This window comes from Vigna unguiculata, chromosome 6 (assembly GCF_004118075.2).
Source record: "Vigna unguiculata cultivar IT97K-499-35 chromosome 6, ASM411807v1, whole genome shotgun sequence".
NCBI lineage: Eukaryota > Viridiplantae > Streptophyta > Magnoliopsida > Fabales > Fabaceae > Vigna > Vigna unguiculata.
The window spans coordinates 33,359,835-33,382,781 of NC_040284.1; the positions used below are offsets into that span (position 1 = coordinate 33,359,835).

The window sequence follows — 22,947 nt, forward strand, 5'->3', positions numbered from 1 at the left end:
GGCAGTTTTTAAAATTTTTAGACAAAAAATAATTTTTTTTTGAAAAAAATTATTTTTTTTGAAAAAACAAATAATAAAAAACAAAATTTCATGGCTTGACACGTGTCCTGTACGGACACGGTGTTAACTCCAACTTAACGGAGAGGACCAAATTGAATCTCTTTAGAAAATTGGGGTACTAAATTGAACAAACCAAAAGTTTGGGTACCAAATTGAACTTTCCAAAAAAGTTTGGATACTAAATATGTATTTATACCTTTTACTTTATTATAGCTTGTTATTTTCTCGTAGTAATTAACCACCTGTTAAAATTTATCAACCACCGTTCAATAAGATTAACATAGTATTTGATTAACCTAAAATAAATCAACATCACAGTGTCCACGTTACCAATTCCTAAAAGTTTATCATCAAACTAAATAAATAAAGGCAAGTCATTCTTTTTGAGAATATAGCAATTACGATGAACTGGAATAGAAAACAATGTATTATAAAGACTCGGTCAATTGGACGCTAAAACGATAGAATAATTTATTTAAACATTTTTTACAAAATATATGCATGTTCGAAAGTCAGAAAATTAGTATAGAGAAGAAACTATGTTTAGTTAACAGAAGCAAGACAAAAATAAATAAAATAATTCACAAATAGTAAAAGGTTCAATATTTTTATACGATATGTTGATGTCATCTTCCATAAAGAATTTACTTAGACAACTATTTTCTTTCTTCTTCTTTATTCAAATCAAAGTATTGCATCATGTCATTTGTGTCTATATAAAACAAGCAACAAGATAAAAACCAATAACAAAAATCTTTGTAAAATTAATATAAAATTTAAGTCATTTTCCAAAAGAAACTTTCTATACATAAAAGGCAATCTCAAGAAATTACTGTATTAATTACTTGGTGTATAATTTTTCTAATTTAACTGGTTATTTTTTTAATTATGTGCAACTTAAATATTTAGAGAAATAATTTTGAAGTTTGTAATAAATGACATTAATTTTAATTAAAAATACTTGTAATTTTTACTTTAAAACAATCTTTAGATACATATAGTGTAAGTTCATAACATCATATATTTAAGGATGACTACAGACAAAAAAAAGGTTGTTTGGTTATCTTATCTCTGTTATAAGAAAAAAAAACATTTTATTCTTTCAATTACAAATATATTAAAAATAAAAATAATTAGTTACTATAATGACATTTTTAGATACTAATTTATAAAATTAAAAATTATTGATTACTAAAATAGTTGTTATTGTAAAAAAAAAATAGTCACTAAGAAATTATTGAATGGAATCGCGCACACACATAAGATGAAAAATATTTTAGAGTTCTAAAAATACTTTTAAAATATTAACATAATTACCGGTTGAAAGATAATAAAAATTGTTTTAGTGCAACAAAGGAGTTATTTAAAATTAAACAAAAATTAATAATAATAGAGTAAAGAAAATAAACTTTTTATATTGTTTGAAATATTTATGATATTGAATACTTAATAACTTCATAGTGTTAAAGATTCTCACGTGAAATAAAAATATACAATAAATAAAAATATTTAAAAAGAGTATAAATATTCCTATGTGAGACATTAAAAATATTTAATTGACATACATCATTTCAACATAAATTAATTAAGGTTATGATAAGATGAAAAATATCTTGGGATATATATTTAGAACTATATCTACGAAAACAGAGTTGGATTATTACTTGGAAGAAGATAATTTGTTTGTTACACAAGAATTTGATATCATATCATGGTGGAAAACAAATAAGTTAAAGTTTCTAACTCTTGAAACAATTGCAAAGGATGTTTTAGCTATTCCAATAAAAGTTGTAACTATTAAATCGACTTCATCATATTACTATGGAGGCTTTGATGTGTATAAGAAGTTGGATATGAAACTAAAACCATCTAGGTAAGTTAGTCAAATTTATTAATATTTATTATTAGTATTTTTTTATGAATTTTCATTTAATATTCTACATTTGGTGTTTGTAGGTGTTAAAAAATTAAAAGAAAAAGAGGTTTTCATGATGAACATGAATATGATGAAGAATGTACATTATATTATAGTAATTAAAATTTTCAATTTTAATTATTATATCATATGTAATTATTCATTTTTTTTCTATGTGTAGGTGGATCGAATGCAAATGAAAACACTAATCATTTGTAAAATTAATAAATATTTTGGTTATTATAAAATTAGTAATGTGTACTTGTTTAGTTTTTATACAATTATTTGAATTTTCTCTAGTTGTTATTTGATACTTTAATTTGAGATTTATACTACTATAATATTTTTCTTAATATTTGACATAATGAAAAGAAAAAATAGTATGTTATTTAAATACTGAATATTTTGAATATCATGATTCCTTTGGTGTGATTTTTAAAAATTTTTATAAAAATTATTTAATTGATAGTTGGAACAGTAAAAAAAATGGGTATGAGTATGGGTATAAGAATATACTTGTTACCCGGTGGGGATAGGATGAGTTAAAAGTTGTATACTCCACTAGATTTGGGAATGAGTATGAAGATGAAATTTTATTATGAGGATGGGGTATGGATTATGACACCCCTACCCGCCCCGCCTCGTTGTCATCCTTATATAGGGATAGGGACGACACATATATGTACATCTCAATCCCTATCCCTATACCTATTGAAAAAGTTGGGGATTCCTATATTCATACCCATACCTAGTTGATACAACAATTTCTCGTCAAAACATACATACATCCATACATGCATGAATGCATACACACATGCATCCATGCATGCATACATACATACATCCATGCATACATACATACATACATCCATGCATACATCAATGCACACATACATGCATCAATGCACACATACATGCATCCATGCATACATACATGCATTCATCCATACATACATGCATACATACATACATCCATTACATACACGCATACATACATACATCCATATATACATACATGCATGCATACAAGCATACATACATACATACATGCAAGCATCCATACATTCATACATACATACATGCATACATCCATACATACATGCATGCATACATACATCCATCATCCATACATACATACATATATCCATTCATCCATCCATCCATCCATACATACATGCATGTATGCATAATACATGCATGCATACATACATACATCCATATATTCATATATACATACATGCATGTATCCATACATTCCAACGTACATACATCCATACATATATACATGCATACATACATTCATACATCCATATATACATACATGAATGCATGCATATACATTCATACATGCACACATATATTCATACATACATACATTCATACAAACATACATTCATACATACATACATACATGCATACATGCATACATACATTCATTCATCTATACATCCATTCATCCATACATACATTCATACAACCATACATACATACATACTTACATGCATGCATACATCCATATATTCATCCATACATAAACGCATGTATACATGCATACATATATTCCTACATACATACATGCATAAATACATACATTCATACATACATACATTCATTTATCAATTCATCCATACATCCATCCATCCATATATACACACATGCATCCATACATACATCCATACATACATACATGTTCATACATCTATACATACATACATCCATCCATCCATACACATATACATACATGCATGGATACACACATCCATACATCCATCCATCTATATATACGTACATGCATCCATACATCAATACATACATACATAAATCCATACATCATTACATACATACATACATGCATGCATACATACATACATACTTACATGCATGCATACATAACATTCATCCATACATTCATACATACATACATACATTCATACATACATACATACATTGATAGATAGATTCATCCATCCATCCATATATATACATACATACTTAATCTCAAAATTCTCAAATATTTCTTAAAATTTAATTTAAATTAAAAATATTAAGTAAATATCATCGACAGTCCTACCCTCTTAATATGTGTTCTCATTTGATTATCTTAGACTCTTTCATCCTTTGCATCTCGCCTCCCTTATCAAGTTTAAAACTTTCATGCCTCAAATCTTTTCGCTTTCTTTGTATTCTCCTTTCAAATGATTCCGAATTTTTCTCTCTTCATATATATAAAGAGAGGACAAAATGTAACAAATTGTCAAATATAAAATATTTACAATATTTTAATCTCAATATAAAATTATAATTAAATTTTAAATTGAAATAGTTCTTAAAAATTAATTTAAATAGAAAAGGATAATGATATTTTGACTACTCTTTTTGACACAGTATTAACTAATCACTCTAATAATCCTTAGATCTCCATACCACTAAAAGAATATCAAAATAGATAATTGAAGGGTGTCAAATATCATTATCTAATAAAAAAATATATTAAGTAAATATTCTCAACAAATTCTTGTCAAAATGAGAATGGGTTGAAATTTTATTTGTCATTCTAAATACACCAAATTAATAAGTTTACAATTTTGTATAAATTAAGAAAAATATAATGTTATTTGTATTATAAAATAGAAAATGCAATGCTTAATAATAGGAAAGAAATATCAATTATAACAATAAATAAGTAATGCAAATTAAAAACAAAACGCAATATGTATAATAGTATTCCTTCAAATATAATCTAACATGGCTAGTCGCACTTTACAAACTATAAAAAAAAAAAAAAAATCAGAGTAAGAATAATTCTGGCTGGTGCGAGTCTACAACGATACACCTTTAGTAATTATATCAAATTTAAAATTAGTAATTATATCAAATTTATTGATTTATTGACATATTCAATAATCCTAACATCACGTGATATAATTGATAAATAATTTTTTTAAATAGTGGCTATGATCTTAAAAAAAAATTGATTAGAAATTTGTTTTCATAATTTACCTTTTTGAAATGTTAATATTAAACATTTAAATATAGTCCACACTAGTAAACCTGACCCAATTTTTTTTAAATAAACTTAATGATCAAGAAAGCAAAATATTTAGGCCCATAATAAAAAGATTAACGGCAGTTAGTTAGAGCCCAAAAGCAAGCGTGGTAATAACGCTAGGTCGTAGTATTTAAGTCCTACACCTGCCCTTACCCACACAAAACCCATTCTTTCACGTTTTTCTCTCCCCACCCAACAAACCAACTCCCTCCAAAGTCCAAACTACGAACACTGTATCTCTTTCTATCTCTCTGCAAAATTTTCTGAGACAAAATTTGCAAATGTCCAATTTCATGTCCAACACTAATCCGAACCCGAACAAGTCCTTCGAGGTACACGATCTCCACTCCCGTTTACGAGAAACATATTGTTATGTTGTGCAGTGTGCGAGTTTTCTTGGTTTCTTGGTGAATTTTGCAGGTGAATCAGCCTCCCACTGATTCTGTCTCCAGTCTCAGTTTCAGTCCCAAAGCCAACTTCCTCGTAGCCACTTCTTGGGACAATCAGGTCTTTCTTTCTCACTTATTTCTCTCTCTTTTAAGCTTCATTGTGAAACATCTCACTTGGAGAGGCTTATGAGCAATCTTTTGCAGGTTCGTTGCTGGGAGGTAGCACGGAATGGAGTAAATGTCGCCACTGTCCCCAAGGCTTCTATAACGCACGATCATCCAGTAAGCTATTTTAGTTTTAGTTATCACCTTATCGTTCATTCATGTCTCCTTACTATTTATGTGTGTGTGTGCATGTATGTATTTATTTTCATGAATTACTATTCTGGTACCTGTGCGAGGTTAATTTGGTAGGACTTGAAGATTATCATGATTAGGACATAGAGGTTTGACAATGATTTCCGTCTGCTTAAAATGAAGTCTATTGCTGCATTTGAATGGAGATGTAACTGGCCTTGTATGGTTGCTTATTTTTCATATTAAGGTATGGTTCTTGCAAACAATCCCTGTATGGGCACTAGTTAAGGAATTGACAAGTAGAACCCTTGTTGGACTAACATCGTGGTTGCATTTGAATTATTTTTGGAGTGCATTGATAATACTTTTTAATAAAAAAAGTTCATTTTTTTCATTCAGTGTCCTAAGGTAAGGGGTTGCATTGGTCCTACAATATTCGTATGTATGTTATACATGTTTTTGAATCTCAAGATTTCTTGGCACATTTCCTTAGACGAGGAACCAAAAGTAGAAGATTTATTTTTTAGGGACTAAGTACGTATTTAATCCTATATCAATTTTTCTTGACAATTGAATCTTTAGACAATAGGTTTTCACGATCTTTCTGCTCTGCCTTTTCCTTAAACAGAAATAGTTTACTAGTTTATGAAGTCATAAATTCATCATTTATTTCTTTGCACAGGTTTTGTGCTCTACATGGAAAGATGATGGCACAACTGTCTTCTCTGGTGGATGTGATAAGCAAGTGAAGATGTGGCCTCTATTATCCGGAGGCCAACCAATGACTGTTGCCATGCATGACGCACCCATCAAAGAAGTTGCTTGGATTCCTGAAATGAATCTCTTAGCCACTGGAAGCTGGGACAAGACTTTGAAGTATTGCACTAGCAATTGCTGCCTTTACAGCTATTTGTTTTTAAATTATACCTTTAGTAATCAGAATATATGAAAACATCTCATAATATCAACGTTATATCTAGAATATTTTAGAGCATCTTATTTTTTTTTGAATTTATAATTTAGGGATCTTTTTTTTTCCCCTAGTCCATACTTAAGTCCCTTTAATTGCAGCACAGTATCAAAGTTTTACCTTCCTTTGTGATCATTCTTGCCACTATTTCACTGCTGAATTCCTTGGCTATATCATACCTAACTTTAGTTTCAAATTTCAATTTCAAAATTTTATTTTCCTATGTTCTTTTGCATCTTGAAGCATCCAAATGCCATTCTTGATAAATTTGAATTCTGGAAATATTTTGCTTGCCACGAATTTTAACTAATGAACATTACAATGAAATCTCTTCTTACTTGTTGTTTATATCCAATCAGTTCTTCCGGCTGGTTTTTGTCACACACATCAGATGATGTGTATTATCTTTATATAGTATGCCATTGCACATTATATTTTAGTATTTTGTTGCGCTGTTGAGATATATGACATCTTTCTGATTAAGTATGATATGACGCTTGCAATTTTGCTTGATCTGATTCTTCTGTCGTGTCCTTGCACATGACTCTTTGTGGCTACTTTTAGATACTGGGATACAAGGCAGTCAAATCCAGTGCACACACAGCAACTCCCAGAGCGCTGCTATGCTATGACAGTGAGATATCCTCTGATGGTTGTTGGCACTGCTGATAGAAATCTTGTAGTTTACAACTTGCAAAATCCTCAGGTAATACTTTCGGTCTAATTTAGCGAATCTCAACTTAAATGGTATTATGCATTATTAGTGTTACCTTTTAGTTATGTATTCACTTATTATATCACGACTATTTTATCTCAAGACTTCATGATAAAAAGGGGTTGTTTCTTTTTATTGCTTAATTAGACAATAAAAATATTAATTTATTAAGGGTTTGGTGCAGAAACTAGGAGTTACATGAGAATAATAAATCATCTAGGAGAAAGAGAAGAGACATCCCAATTTCTGGGCCAGAAATTCAATGTATATTCACTCATATACTCCCAATGATTGTTTGGAGCCAGAGGTTTCAAATAGTAAAAAGGAAGGAATGAGTTTTCCTTCTAAGTACGATAGGCATCCTCGAGTCACTAACATAATATCCAGAAAAACTTATTTGGTTCATGGTTTATTTAGACATCTCATTTTTGGAATCATACTGGGCAAAAGTAGGACAACCTATTTGCAGAAGATTAGTCTCGAGTAGTTCTACTGGGGTGTCAGTCACTCAAGTCACACATTTAATAATTTGTAGCCCAACATACTTTTGCCCAGGCATGAGGCAATCTTCACTTATCTTTTACTTAGCTGAACTTTAGTCTCAAGTACTTCCTTGCTTGTTAGGACCTTAAACAGAAGTTTAGTCTCAAGTACTTCCAACCCAACATCAAGCATTTTGGAAGGAACTTAGGTAATTTGTGGTGCCTAAGTCCCTAATTGAGTAGTATGGGATGGGATGCTCGGTGTAGTATTTAAGTGTTTGGTTTTTCCACCCTAATAAATAGCTTTTGATGATGGAACCCCCAGTATTTATCAACTAGTATCAAAGCCTAGTTGTCAGTGTTTTGGAAATGGCTACCAACAAGGGTTCTGACTGGAGTAGTATGGGATGCCCGTGGACTATTTGGATCCCCTAATAGCTAACTTTTGAGGGTGGGTTTCGCAAGGGCATATGTACTTTTCACATTTCTTATATGAACATTCTAACAAACGAATAGCCACAATTTGGCTCCAAAGATGCAATTGCTTTTTCTCTTCTGCTGTGTGCTTCACTGTAGGACAATCAATTAACTATATATATAGTTGGTTGATTTGATGTTCAACGTTGTTAAACGTCTATTCAGCTCAAGTATTCAAGACCCATAGATTGCGTTCATGTATTGGAATGTGTGTAGATGTAAAATGAATGGACGTTAGTGGTTCTTCATTCACCTGGTGGGCTTGACAACATCATACCTTTTCAACCGATATCTGTATTGATTGCCTAACTGAATACTATTTTATTGACCATTTACCTTTTTATATTCTATTGTGTGCATTTTATATGTTGCGACTAGATCAATGTGTTGATATATGATGTGTTTATACAAACTATTCATCCTGTTGATTCTTTTTTTTTTTCACTTTCATTTCTTTTTTTGCTAGTGTCCCCTACCTTTGACCATTGTTCATTTGCTACAGGTTGAATTCAAGAGAATTGTTTCACCCTTAAAGTATCAAACAAGGTGCCTTTCAGCATTCCCTGATCAACAAGGTTTCTTGGTATGCATCATTCTCCACCTGTTTTAGATATTTATTCCTTTCTGCGTTTGAGTAATCTTATTCTTCAGTAAAAACCAATGTTCAACTGTTTCCCAACGGTGTGCTCCTATTTAGTGTCTTCGGTGAACAATTTTGGTTGCTTGTATTCATCTATTTTTACATCGACTCCTAAATCTGATAGCATACTCTAGCAGATGGGGGAGTATTCTCCACTTTCGGTCCCTTTTCCTGTTTACACCAACTTATGTTTGTTTTCATAACTTTTCCTCCCCGATTCTCATTTCAGTCTAATTATCAATTTATAAGTTGCATGTCTAGTTTGATTAATTTTGGGATGTTGAAACTGACAATATACTTGCTTTAGGTTGGATCAATAGAAGGAAGAGTTGGGGTGCATCATTTGGATGATAGTCAGCAGGGTAAAAACTTCACTTTTAAATGCCACAGAGAGGGGAATGAAATATACTCGGTCAACTCTTTAAACTTCCATCCTGTAAGATTTATGTTCCACCTGTGCTTTACTATTCTGATTTAAGTTTGTATTAATTTGTTGGACTATCTTTGAATATCAATTGGGTCATTGCACTTTTTATAATTAATGATTGGTGTTAAAATATTCCTGGTTGTGATTTCCTTATTGTTTGTTTTAGTAATGTTATTATCATTCTTAATTGTTTGTTAATTTCTCATTTTTTTTTATCCAATTTGAAGTATTGAACTATATGTGTAAATATATTGCTATGTTGATCTGAGTTTATTAAATAGTCAATCACTTTGTAAATTTTGAATGAAAAGGTAGTATCTTCCTGCTCTTGCTGATTTAAGGGAATCCATTTTTGTTTCGTAATAATGAAAAAAAAAATTACAAGATACTTCTGTATTCATTGAAAATGTTATTTTGAATATATGAGCTCTCATGAAATGAAACACATTAACACTAACTGTCAAAATTCTATGTTTTCAATTTTTGGTTTTAATACTGACTTCTTTGATTACAAATATCTTAAGTGAAGTGTCCCATTTTTTATTTATGGAATTTAGATGCCGACATGTTGTAATTGAATAAAAACACTTGTAATTTATTTTAATTACTAATATTTCAAGTGTTAGTGCATTGACATTGAAATGTTTGAGTTTGAAAAATGCTTAGCCCCATGGTTATGGTGTATTGACATCTTTTATCCAGTTCATTTTTGTGTAAACAATTAATAAGCATATAGTATCCTATGCCCTTTAATTATGAAATTTCACTGATACTTGTACGCTCAGTTCTTTTTTTCGCCAGTGTACTGTTTTGTTGAGTGCTGTTTACATCTTGATGGTCTCCCTAAAATTATATAGCATATCTAGTACAAATGTTTATTTGGTGTTTGTTCACATATATTCACAATTTCTGCTTGCTTCTGGCCCCAATGGACACCAGGAATCACTGACAAAGTTTGTCCACTTTAGTGTATCATCATTCTTACATATTTTTCTATTAAGGTACACCACACATTTGCAACTGCTGGTTCGGATGGTGCTTTCAATTTTTGGGATAAGGATAGTAAACAGAGGCTCAAGGTTACTTCATCTTTATCATCAGCTCCTAACGAACACTTATTGTAGTGATATTTTCTGGCCAATTACTTATCTAATGCAAACTCACATTATTTCAGGCCATGTTGAGATGCAACCAACCTATTCCTTGCAGCACCTTCAATAGTGACGGTTCAATGTTTGCTTACTCAGTATGCCCACCTTACTATTCTGCATAAATTTTCATCTTTGTTAAATTCGTTTTACACCTGTTTAGAGTTATGCACGTATACTAGTGATGATTGGGTTTCTTTTTTTTGCTGCATAACTTTTTTTCCTTGTTTCAATTTATTGTGAGAATACCTTACAAAACACCCTTGACTTCAGCACACCATTAAGTGTGAGAGGATGTTAAGATGCAATATAATTTGTAAATTTTAAAATAGATACTAAAGAGCAAAACAACCAGTGACTTGGATAAAGAATTTGCCAGCGGATGTCTTAATTTTGTTGATGGACTTTGCTTTCGAGAAGCATGGTTCAAAAAAAATGCAATCTAGAGGTTTATCTTTATAAAATACGGTTTTTTCTTGAGGATTGGGGGTGGTGTGGACCAAACGTCATTTTACTTGCTTGCTATATTTGATAAAAGCTAATTAGGGAGAACATGAGGGATTATGATCCATGACGATAATCTTCTGTGATAGGTAGTTAGAATACAAGGGATCATGATACATAATGGCAATCTTCTAGTATAGATATCTAAAGTCATCAACAACAAAAACCAAGCCTAATAGTCACTGGTCTAGTTTGGGTGATGCATTCGACCATATGGATTGATTAGCACCATTGGGTTTTTAGAGTTAACGTGTTAGCAGTTTTAGAGGGGAAAGGTCAGGAGTTAGTGGTTATTATTGTGCCTTGATTTCTAATAATTAGTAGACTTTAAGGCTTGGAATTCGAAAGCCAAATTTCAGGCTATAAGTTCACAATTGTATTTTTTGATTAATAAGTGTGAAAAAAAGTGAATCAGAATCTTCACATAACAGACTTGTCTTCACTTTTAACCCATGGCTATCTATCCATGTCTTCAATTTTCTCTAGGTGGGGTTAGCTACATGGATTACACAAAATGTCATGATGTTCAATATTGAATCCTGTTTATGACTTAAATTAGGTAATTGAATATTCTCGATAATCCATCTTTATGCCCTCCATCTTCTAAAGATGACTATGGCTACTGTGGCATACAGTACAGAGCCATAGAAAATTTGTTAATTGAATATTCCGTAATATTATTTTTGTTATAGAAATTTTGTCGCATTGTTCTACTTTCTATCTGGCAATTAAATTCTTGATATGATTCGTAATTTGCTGATAGAATGATTCTGATTTCAAAATTAGGTATTCTAGCTGTCTTATCTTTTACCTCAATGGAAGTATTTCTATGAACTCATGGTTCAAAACATGTGGATTTAATACATTGACATCTTGCTTTAGGTCTGCTATGACTGGAGTAAAGGGGCTGAAAATTCTAATCCTGCAACAGCAAAGACCTACATTTTCCTGCATTTACCTCAGGTATTTGGTTTGGCTATCCCTTTCTAAAAGAAATTATCCTTTAATTATATGTGGATGATGCGCAAATTATATTGATATGAAATGTAGGAATCTGAAGTCAAGGGCAAACCGCGCATTGGTGTTACTGGCAGAAAATAGAGAAGATCCTGCTCCGGGATAATGGAATATGTATATAATGGAGCCAAAGTATAGAAGTTGAATGGGCTGGTTAAAACTTGCAAGAAATTATCTACTAATTAGTGCTAAAAATATGTATATAATGTGTGGTTTGTTGTGTTTTAGCTGTTTTAATATCAAGGGCGTTTTGACTTCTACAGTGAAGCACCGAAAGTTTTCATTGCGCTGTTAGACATTGGAAGGTTTGTGTTCTTTTCTGTTTGAATAAATAATTTCAGGATAATTATTTTTACAGATTTTTTATTTTTTTTATAGCGTATTATTTGTTTTGGAAAGTAAAAAAGTAAAAAATTTAAATTTTACATATTTTTTTCTCACGTCTCTTCTTTCGTGTTAACTATTTAAATTTCAAAGAGGACAGGGAGAATCGCTCTCTATAAATGCCATTCACCTTGTAGTAACTCTTTAAACGTCCTCTTAGAAGAAGTGGATTCCTCTTGGGGTGTATATATATATAATACAACTCTAAAGATAAATTTAAGTATATGAAAAATTTTAACCAAAGTAATTGAAATCCTTCTTCTTAAGTTTTTATTAAGTATTCAACAGAATTTACAAGATAAAGAGAAAGAGTTCACTCAAGATGACCGAACCAAACTCTTTACGAAAATTAGTAATTTACAAAACCAGTAAATACTCTCTCCTGACAAGAAAAAACAACTTCCAATTGAGTGAGTAATACATAAATAGTCTTCCCAAAATCAATGTAAATAATTTGAACTCCTCAAAATCCACCATAACATTGTGTTCATTTATTTGAAGGTATTTACTATCTAGAAAAAAAGAAAGACAAAAATGATTTAAAGATGATTGAGATATTCATCTGTTAGGATTTGAGAAAAAAGAGAGTAAAAAGAGAGTCGAAGGAATCAAAGGATTGTATTATTTTCTCATCTTGTCTTATATTTACCTGCATGTTTTCTTAATTTATATAAATTGATTATGTAAATCATTATTAATAATGTTGTATCATTATATTATGATAATAATGTAAAAATATGATTTTTAAAATTATATTTTAATATTCCAAATTTTTAAACTGTTTATAAAAAAATTTAATATGTAAATATATTGTATTTTATTTATGTTTTTTATTAAAATAGTTACTTTTTTTTTTCAATTTATGCATTAAATATTTTTTATAAAATAAATTTAATTCATCTAAATATAATTTTACATTATTTTTAACATCAAGGACAATTTGATAATTTTGCTTTTTTTTAATTAAACTTAATTTTTCATTTATCACATCAATTAAATCATTCACAAATTTTTACAAATTTTACTTTTAAATCCACTCACTTTTATCTCCAAATCTCTAAGTGAACAACACAAATTTCATCCTCTAATCTACTCAAATTCATCTACTCTCTCTTTCAAATCAATTTTCACAAATTAACACTAACATATACTCACTACAACTAATACTTTTATTCGTAATTCGTGCAAAAAAAAACACCCTTCTCCTAACAAGTTATTTGTGCATCCCACGCTTGTTTAGAAGAAATAGTTTAGCTATAGCACTTTAAAGTTATAACTTGCAGAGTAAATCATGAAGATAATCTACAACAATTATTGGCGCCAATTATTTTGAGCAACATAATCTTCATACATAATTGGCGAATAACAGATTTCAAAAGAGAAACTGAAAAATCGATTGCATAGCCATATGAATACATTTGCACAGATAAAAATGGCAATGCCCTCCATTGAAAGACAATAAATTAGCAACTCTACTCAATGAGTCAAGTAGCACTGATTTCTTAAGCCCCACAATAAATTACTGAAATAATATACTTGTCTGAAATTGATAATAGAATTTCATTTATTTCCATAAAGATCTATGCTAATTTCTCATACATACAATGACAAAAGTTGCTTGTAACATACACTTCATTCTGCAACTTGACAACCCAATAGAAATTACAAACTTCTTCCTTTAGTAATCACAACGTGATCAATGGGCATGTAATCTGAGCACAGAAGATAATTTCAAAAGGATGAAAACAAAAGTAGAAGGGGTGAAAATCATATGCACAAATCAGAAGTATGTCCCTTTCCAACAGAAAGCCTAGTCAGGCAGAATTGTGTATTCACTTGTTCATAGAATGTTAAAGGGATCATCATCTAGGACCTGACAGTTCATCTGCTTGGATGTGGGAAGTTGAATCTACTATCCAATTTGCATTAGGGTGATGAATGTTGTTGTTGAAGTCTTGCCGGAACGTCTCATCTTTCTGCCATTGCTCCCATTTCTCAGCCAAACCATCACCTTCTAGCATTCTCACCACCTCAGACATCTTTGGTCTTTCCATAGGAGAGCCCTGTGTGCATAGCAATGCCACTTGGATTAATTGCTCAACCTCCTCATCAATATAATTGCCCTGTAAATCTGCATCCACCAGTGTTTCCAATTTCCTGTCTTTGAGAAGTCCTTTAACCTGGACTCACAACAATGTCAGTTACCATCAATGATCAGCCATTCGTTGGTATTAATATCACATGTAACACGAGCAAAACATTCTAAGGAGCAGTCAGAAAAAAAGAGATTAAAAATTTGTTACAGAAATAGAAATACCAAATCAATTTGTTGTTACACTATAACATTGAAGGAAATGTTACAGGAACCCTCTACTGAAATGAAATGAGATTATCAAGAAACCAAGAAACAAGAAGGTGCTGAAACAGAATTGTTCTTCTTCAACCTTTTAACACTTGCCAGAAAGAAAAACAAGAAAGTTAATTGAATTCTTAAATTAGTATGAGGCACAGTTTCCAGGGTTGAAGAAGATGAATAAAAACTAATCAGCAAGGGACATCGTAAGCTTGATAATTTAGAGCATAAGGAACCGTGTGAAGAGATTAATAGATAGTGCAGTTATCATAAGTTGTTCAAGTCCTACCCAATCAAGCAACATCACATCGTCATCATTGGCAAGTCGAGCTAGATCGAAAGCCCTTTGTCCAGTTATGAGTTCAAGAAGCATCACACCATATCCAAAAACATCAGTTTTCTCTGAAGATTTTCCAGTTGAAAGGTACTCAGGCGCTATATGCCCAATTGTTCCACGTACAGCAGTAGTAACGTGAGTATCTTTATAATCCATAAGTTTTGCTAAACCAAAATCTCCAACAACTGCTTCAAATTCCTCATCCAACAAAATATTTGCTGCTTTGACATCACGATGAATAATCTTAGGGTCACAATGATCATGTAAATAAGCAAGCCCCCGCGCAGATCCCAGTGCAATACGCTTCCGTTCTGGCCAGCCAAGCGGTGGTTGAGATTCTTGACGTTCTTCAACAACAAGATCAACCAACATACACAAAATTAGTTTCAGTATAAAACTGCACATGCTGGAATCCAACATAAACAGCATTCATCTGTATTTGAAATTTTGAACTATTAATTAAGAAATTTGTTTAAGTAGCTGCCCGAAAACATCTTGGAAACACGGAATTCTTTTTCTTGTACAATAAATCAAAATACACTAGAAACTATTCTGGCATTGAACACTAGCACTATAACATTGAGACGAGGAAGGACACTGAGAGAAAAGTTTTATACATGAGAAAGGCGAGAAAATTATGAATAAATGCAATTCAGATAATAGGGTACCTCGTAAACATGATGCTACACTTCCATTAGCCATGAAAGGATACACAAGCAATCGTTCGGTAGGTGTCATACAAAAACCACGAAGCCGAAGCAAATTACGATGCACAGCCATGCTGATCATTTCCACTTCAGTTTGAAATTGGAGCTCCCCACCCTGCGTACGTTCCTCTTTAAGCCTTTTCACAGCCACAAGAGATCCATCAGCTAAGCGTCCTTTATAAACCTTTCCAAATCCACCTCTACCCAAAATGTGTTTGTTACTAAAGTTATCGGTGGCAACTTGCAGCTCACGTAGCGAAAACCTTTTAAGTTGACCAAGGTGAACTTCAGGATCCTCCTCAGCTGTCAGCAAAGAACAGATAAAATATCAGCAAATAAGGTATGGCCATCATATCCAGCATTTATCAGTGTGTATGTCATCTTTCTGTCATTCAACTAACCAGGAACATCAAAGAAATGATCCTGAGGTTTCCTTCTTCGCCAATAAGCAAGTGCAATTGCAGGGGCTGCAAACAACAGAGCAGCACCAGCAGCAACTCCTCCAGCAATAGCTCCAGTGTTACTATTTCCTGAAGAAAATGATTGACGGATTAAATAAGAAATTATAACTCCATTCAAGAATTGTTTGTGATTGAATGGAATGAGAAACTCAAGATTCAATATAATTATATCGCCCACTGTTAAATTCAACCACGAGAAACCAACCTCAAGTAGTGACATTTCTAAGCGTGAGGCATAATGCAACTTAGTTACAGAAGCTGACATTAAGTTATGTTTGTCTTCAGGATACTGCTTTTCAAAAATATTCCACCCTTTTCCATATAAATACAAGAATAAATATCTAGAAAAAAGCTACATAGACTGTGCCTATCAATTATCAACTCTTACCTTTCTCCTCGTCCTTTAGGGGGAAAGGGTATAAGTGGGTACGAGAAAAGTTTGAGGCAGCATATGAAAGAAGCAAAGGCAAGGCAACAAAATTCCCATAGCATTAAGACTTATTTAAAAAACAATTATTGGTGTTTGCTTAGCAGCATAAATTTTTAGGTCCAGTTGTCATTATTATTTGACATTGTTCCAAGTCTAGTAGACCTAATAGTGTGGAATTCAGTTTGCTCCTGCCTCAGGTCTTATAACCAAAATTTCAGAACAAAGTTTGAGTTCAGTTTCAATTCAAGATGGCTGTGAACATGCTATAGTTATATTTTAAATTGAAGCTGTAACCTCAAGTTATTATTGATCAACTTAAACCATTGGGAATGATAAACAGGCCTCAACAAACCTGAAGAAGCTGGTGGTGGAGTTGGAGAAACTGGAGATGGAGAGTTTTTGGGCTGTATCAAGTCAGGATTATTTTGATAACTGTGAAATGGAACATGGGATTAGAAAATTTCTGGTTGTCCCTCAACAATAACCATAGAAAATAACATAATTATTTGTACCAACCTGATGGGGGTAAACAATGAAAATGAACCATTCACTGGGATATTCCCTTTTAGCTTGTTGTTCGAGAGATCACTGTATTCCAAAATTACAGTTCATTCAGGTTACGCATAATATATGAAACTAGTACAAATGAGAATGTACTTTGGCAGTAACCCAAGGAAAATGTAAATATAGGAGTGAGTGACACTCACAGAACTTGCAGAGAAGAAACATTTGTCAGAGACATGGGTATGCCTCCCGTCAAGGTATTATTGTTGAGACGCCTATTTCAGAGAGAAAAATGAACAAGTTTGCAGTAATAAGCTACTGATAGAGTAGTGTAATAAGACATAACAGGAAACAATTATCAAATATTTAAATAGAATAAATATTTATTGGCTTAAAGAGAGAAGAATATTTCTAGTTTGTAAAGTGATTTGGTAAAAAATGAGAAGTATCTCTAACTCTGGGAATAGACACACTGATGCATCATAATTGAACTCCTATACATGTACATGAATGAATTAAATGATAAGGATAGGAAATTTTACAGACAAGGTATCTCTAAATTTCTTCAACCCACCACCAACAGATGCATTGCAGGGAAAGAATCATGTGGCTAATTGGGGTTCAATCCTTCAAAATATTATCATGCTCACAAACTTAATTGTTTAAAATATGGGATGAGAGAATATGCATAAAAAGTAATTTATGTTGCCGTTATAATAAATAAAGCTACACAACAGATCAGCCACACCAGCCACTTGAAAAAATTTCATGTGGCCAGGTTGATAATGGCCCATTCTTGAACACCACCGCCCAACATCCCCTCCCATCAATGTGTATGTAAATGAAAAATTATTGCATTACATTTGTTGCATCTTTGACACACGGAATTAAATGATTAATGTAAACATGTGAAAAACACTTTATTGCTTTCACCAGATTAAAATGGAAAAGTTGAATATCAAGCCCCCAAAAAGAAATTGTCACTAAAACTCATGGTTAAACTCTGATAAGCTGGTCAAATTGCATTTGTCCCCTCTTGTTTGGAAGATGAAAGAGCTTTTTAGTTAATTAAATTCCTCTATTTTTATAATAAAATAAACTTGATCCCCATCAAATATCTTCCACCTAAAAAACCCTTATATTCACAAATTTTAATTCAAAATATTTATAAATTAAATTATCTCCTGCTCAAAATTCACCAACCAAAACATCAAATGTCATTAAAAACTCTCAAATTGTCCCTTCTTCAAACCTTGATCTAAAATAATATAATATCCTTCAACTTTTATCAAGTTTCCTCAAAGTTTCTTACTTCTCAACTTTATTTCCCATCCCAAATTGATCAAAAACCCCACCAGATATTTGGATAACAAAGTAACTTAACTGGCTAAGACAGACTTCAGAGACCAAAATCACACAAAATCCAAGATAGAGGGTACAAAGGTGAAATTAAGACTACTTTTAACAGCAGTGACCTCATGTATCTCATTAGATTGTGTTTGCCCACCTGGTACACTATTGCATCATGTAATAATAACAATAGCAATAGCTGCAATAGTAAAAATAGGGAGGATACTTCTCTCATCTGCGCATGTATATCAAAGGCATTATTAAAACCTAAATGGGTATGTCGTAGGCTGCAAAATTTATCACCTTTGCACGGGAAAGTGAAAAGGAAGAATGAAGTGCTAAAGGGAGAAACAAAACGGAACTTAGTTAAATAATTTTGCACTGCAAAGATATGAGAATAAGGATAGTAAGGATAGTATGTCATACAGGAAACGTAGTTTTGCAAGGTTGCCCAGCGTAGTTGGTATAGAACCAGTTAAATTGTTCAAGTACAGATCCAAGCTCACCAAGTTTGTCAAGTTTCCAAGCTCATCTGGAATTTTTCCGGTTATATTATTACTATAAAGTTCCCTGTCATTGAAAAAAAATCAGATTTCTGAGGGTAAAATCATCCAACAAATAATTAAAAGGTGACAGAAAATATTCACATTTGAGAGTGGAACCAGACAAACAGATATTGATGGTCATTTATGTACAATACCACTTTTCTAATATTGGCTTTAGCAACTTATGCAACTATCTATAAAACCCAACCGATATTATGTTAGCCATAGGAAAATGCCAGAAGTTTCTGCCTTCAACAATAGAAAACAGGTGGTTAAGGCCTTTCGAATTTTTATACAGAAGATGAAAACAAAAGCTCACTGCATTGTGAATAGTTGTCTCTAAACCATATGAGTGCCTCCGTGATTTATCAGTTGCTTTCTCTTATTAACTTGATTTACAAATTAAGCACATGTCCCTATGATTCAAATGATTTTCTGCCATGTCCAGCTGCTCTTCCAAATGAGGGGTTAGTTCCCACAATTTTGAGAAGCAGGTATACAGTAGCTATATTTTATGATTGGGAAATAAAACAAATAAAAGATTATCCAATTACTCTTTCTCAGATCCTTTAACCCCTTTCCTATTCAATGGTCATTGAATAACAGCTCAAATCTTTTGCCATGAATAAACAAGAGATCAGTCTAAAAATAAAACCATGCTCTAAAAGTGGTGCAACTTATATACTATATATTTTTAGGGATAGGGGAAAGAGGATGGGTGTGTACATGCACATGTAGGGGTGCGGAAAGGGAATAAAAAATTGGTTAGATGCCATGCCACTCAATGTAGAGCTACTGCTTATAAGATCCTTTAAAGAAAGCAAGAAGAAAGGAAAATAAGTGTCAATCTAGAAATAAGGCTAAGCGTGAGCTGCAGGAAAGAATCAAGTTACTCAACAATATCATATCTGATTCATAACTTACAAGTACTGTAAATTTGTGAGCTGACCAAGTTGTGAAACCAGTTGACCAGAAAGGTCTGCATTTCCAAGATCACTGACCAAACACAGATAAATAATTCACCATGTAGTCAAACAGTTGTAAAACAACAGGGAAAAATCAAATATTAACTTACACACGGGTCACACTGTTATCACTATTGCACGTAACATGAAACCAAGTGCAGGGATTGACAAGAGTAGCATCCCAGCTTTGAAGAACGTTGTTAGGATCAAGCAAGTTGCTCTTCAATGCATTCAGGGCATCGCCTGTAATGGGAAGAAAGAAGCAATGTTCAAGTACAATCGTTCCCAAGATTAAATTGTATGGAGTAAGAAATCAAATGTGTTGCTATATCAAGGATGCAATGTGAAATTGTAAGATTCAGGAATCACAAACATGAAGCCCAACTTCGATTAGTAAGCCTTAGAAGCTACTTATATACTCCCCCTAACTACTTGCCAACAACTGAAAATGGAAAGCAAATGGAAAGAAACATCTTTTTGCAAGAATAAAACCACTTTGACAAGCCACTCTGAGATAATGAACTCAATAAACTGTCTCGCCCAGGTCATTCCTCACAAACTATTTCAATAAGAATTATGGTTAATTCCCTGAGCTTAACAATTCCCACTTCCCAACTAAGAAACAACGTATGAACATCATCCAAACCTTTAAACTATATGATTATCTTCTGCTTACTAAGATAAAATCTAGAGAAGCACTGAAACTGAAATATAACAAAAAAATCTACTCCGATTCTAACATTAACCTCTCTAGTTCAATTTGTCAAGTAAACAACACATGCAGCAGTAATAATCAAGTTGAAGGGCAACACATAGCAGATCAAAAGGGGGCAAAAATAATAATAACACAATTGAGTGAATCTTCCTAATCCTAGTCATTTATAAAGCAGCTGTTTAATGAGAAGAGACATTTATGAAACAATTAAAACCACAAAGAGTTAGGTAAGCACCCACCTTCCTGATTGCCAGAAGTCTTAAGTACCAAATCAAGCACCAAAATTGCCCAAACAAAAAAGAAACTCATAAAAGATGAAGTCACTCTCTCCATGCCTCTTCAACTTCATAAACAATTGCTTCCCTAATCCGCAGGCCCCTCTTGATCTACATGACACCCATCAAGCTCAGAAACATCTTAACCTTGTTGGCCAACACAAAATCGAACTGTGGGCAGCTTCAAGTCCTCTTCTTTCTCCACTTTCTTCTCTTGCCTTGGAATCTGAAGCTAAAATCCCAATTGGGTGTGCCAGGGTTTAGCAGAAAATGCACAGAACGGCTTTGAGAGAGAAGGGTCGAGGAAAAGAGAAAGCTCAAGTCAACGAATGTTGCATCCTTTGTTGAGAAATTGCTGCTTCTATTCTAATTATTCTTTTCTTCTTTTTTAATTTTAAAAATTATACTATTATGGTTTTTCTTTGTTTTATTTACATGAATATGAATTATGAAGTATGAATTGTGATTAGAAAGTAAAATTCAGATGAAAATGCTAAGAAGAGAGAGAGAGAGTTTGGTATTTGAAACGGTAATAAATAAGAAAGTTGGGTCAAACACGCACGCTTGCACGCCTGTGACTGTCCCCACACAGTGCCCCAAGAAGCTTTCAATGTTCAAACTTCAATTCAAACATAGAACAAACAAAAACACGTTTTTGTCAAAAATTATTAATTATTTTACTATAATTACTATAGTTTACAAAAGTTATTTCAATTATTAGACAATAATTTATCTCGAAAAACAATTACATAAAAGTTCTAAAATCGAGGTTAATCACTTTTTAGTGAACACTTGAGTCAAATAATTGTGGCTGTTTTTCCTTGTTCTGTTTTTTTTTCTACTTGTTTCACGTTCTGCGTGTTAGATTACATACATAGCTTAGCTGTTTCAACTTTTGAAAAATATTCACCACCCACGTTGTTGTTCAGTTTTTCTTTTTATCTTTTTCTCTCCTCGGATTTGTTTTCTGTCTATTTCTTTTATTAGTAACTCTCTTGTACATTTCCATTTTCTTGTATATTGTGATGTTCATATTTTACATGTTTTGATTGTATGAATCTATGAAAAAACATAGAATACATCTTAGCTTAATGTTATGCATTTTCGGATTTTAATGTCATCGACCTTCTAATATTAATTAGTATGTAACCGTATAGTTTATAGGAGAAAATCATATTAAGTGCATAATCATTGTGATATAGTTGTTATCGTGTATATAATATTTTAAGCGTGAGAATTTTTCCCATAAAACTTTCATTAAGATAAACAGAATCACTACAAAATCTAAAAGAGTAAAAGTCTCTCTTTTTTTAAGTATTACATACCTGTATGTATATTTTATAATCTTAAATACTTCCTTATTCATATTTTAAATTTATCCAGAACCAGAGATACCCACATGCATAATATTTATTTAAGTGGAAAGTTTAACCGATTAAACTATAACAACTTTATGTAATTGATATATGTCCCTAGTGATAGCTGAAATACTAAATTGTGTTTGTGGACCATTTCTTACGTTGAAAGTGTTTACTAAAAAGATAATGAGAGTAAGAAGAGTAATAATAAGAGGATTAAAATTTAATAAAGCAAAGGGTTATAGCACACAATAAGAAAGGAAGATTAAAGTTAGTTTGAATGGTTTGTTAGACTGACCAAGTCGTTTTGTTGACCGACAGGAACAACTACTCCATCCATTTATGTCATTCAAGGTTTTATAATTCATTCTTCTTCTTTTTTGTTTAGACTTCCATGCCCAAAACCATCTCATTATACGTTTGAGTAATTACTGAGCATCAGCTTATAAAAATAAAAAAAAAAAAACTCAATT

At 32.1% G+C, this 22,947-nt stretch overlaps 2 protein-coding genes across 2 annotated transcripts; one reads left to right on the forward strand and one right to left on the reverse strand.

Moving 5' to 3' along the window:
• The first annotated feature begins 5,189 nt into the window (after nucleotides 1-5,189).
• LOC114189084 (protein RAE1-like) lies at nucleotides 5,190-12,447 on the forward strand. Its single transcript, XM_028077791.1, has 11 exons — nucleotides 5,190-5,356; nucleotides 5,445-5,531; nucleotides 5,618-5,695; nucleotides 6,393-6,586; nucleotides 7,245-7,386; nucleotides 8,857-8,937; nucleotides 9,302-9,430; nucleotides 10,423-10,500; nucleotides 10,596-10,667; nucleotides 11,956-12,036; nucleotides 12,124-12,447. Exons 1-11 carry the CDS (start codon nucleotides 5,306-5,308, stop codon nucleotides 12,172-12,174), a joined length of 1,044 nt encoding a protein of 347 aa, XP_027933592.1. The 5' UTR covers nucleotides 5,190-5,305; the 3' UTR covers nucleotides 12,175-12,447.
• A 1,563-nt stretch (nucleotides 12,448-14,010) lies between these two features.
• On the reverse strand, nucleotides 14,011-21,478 carry LOC114187310 (BRASSINOSTEROID INSENSITIVE 1-associated receptor kinase 1). The gene is made up of 11 exons (XM_028075528.1): nucleotides 21,081-21,478; nucleotides 20,237-20,369; nucleotides 20,086-20,157; nucleotides 19,043-19,186; nucleotides 17,470-17,541; nucleotides 17,279-17,350; nucleotides 17,115-17,194; nucleotides 16,273-16,401; nucleotides 15,833-16,174; nucleotides 15,117-15,511; nucleotides 14,011-14,654 (listed from the first exon to the last, which is right to left on the reverse strand). Exons 1-11 carry the CDS (start codon nucleotides 21,172-21,174, stop codon nucleotides 14,337-14,339), a joined length of 1,851 nt encoding a protein of 616 aa, XP_027931329.1. The 5' UTR covers nucleotides 21,175-21,478; the 3' UTR covers nucleotides 14,011-14,336.
• Between the last annotated feature and the right edge of the window lie 1,469 nt (nucleotides 21,479-22,947).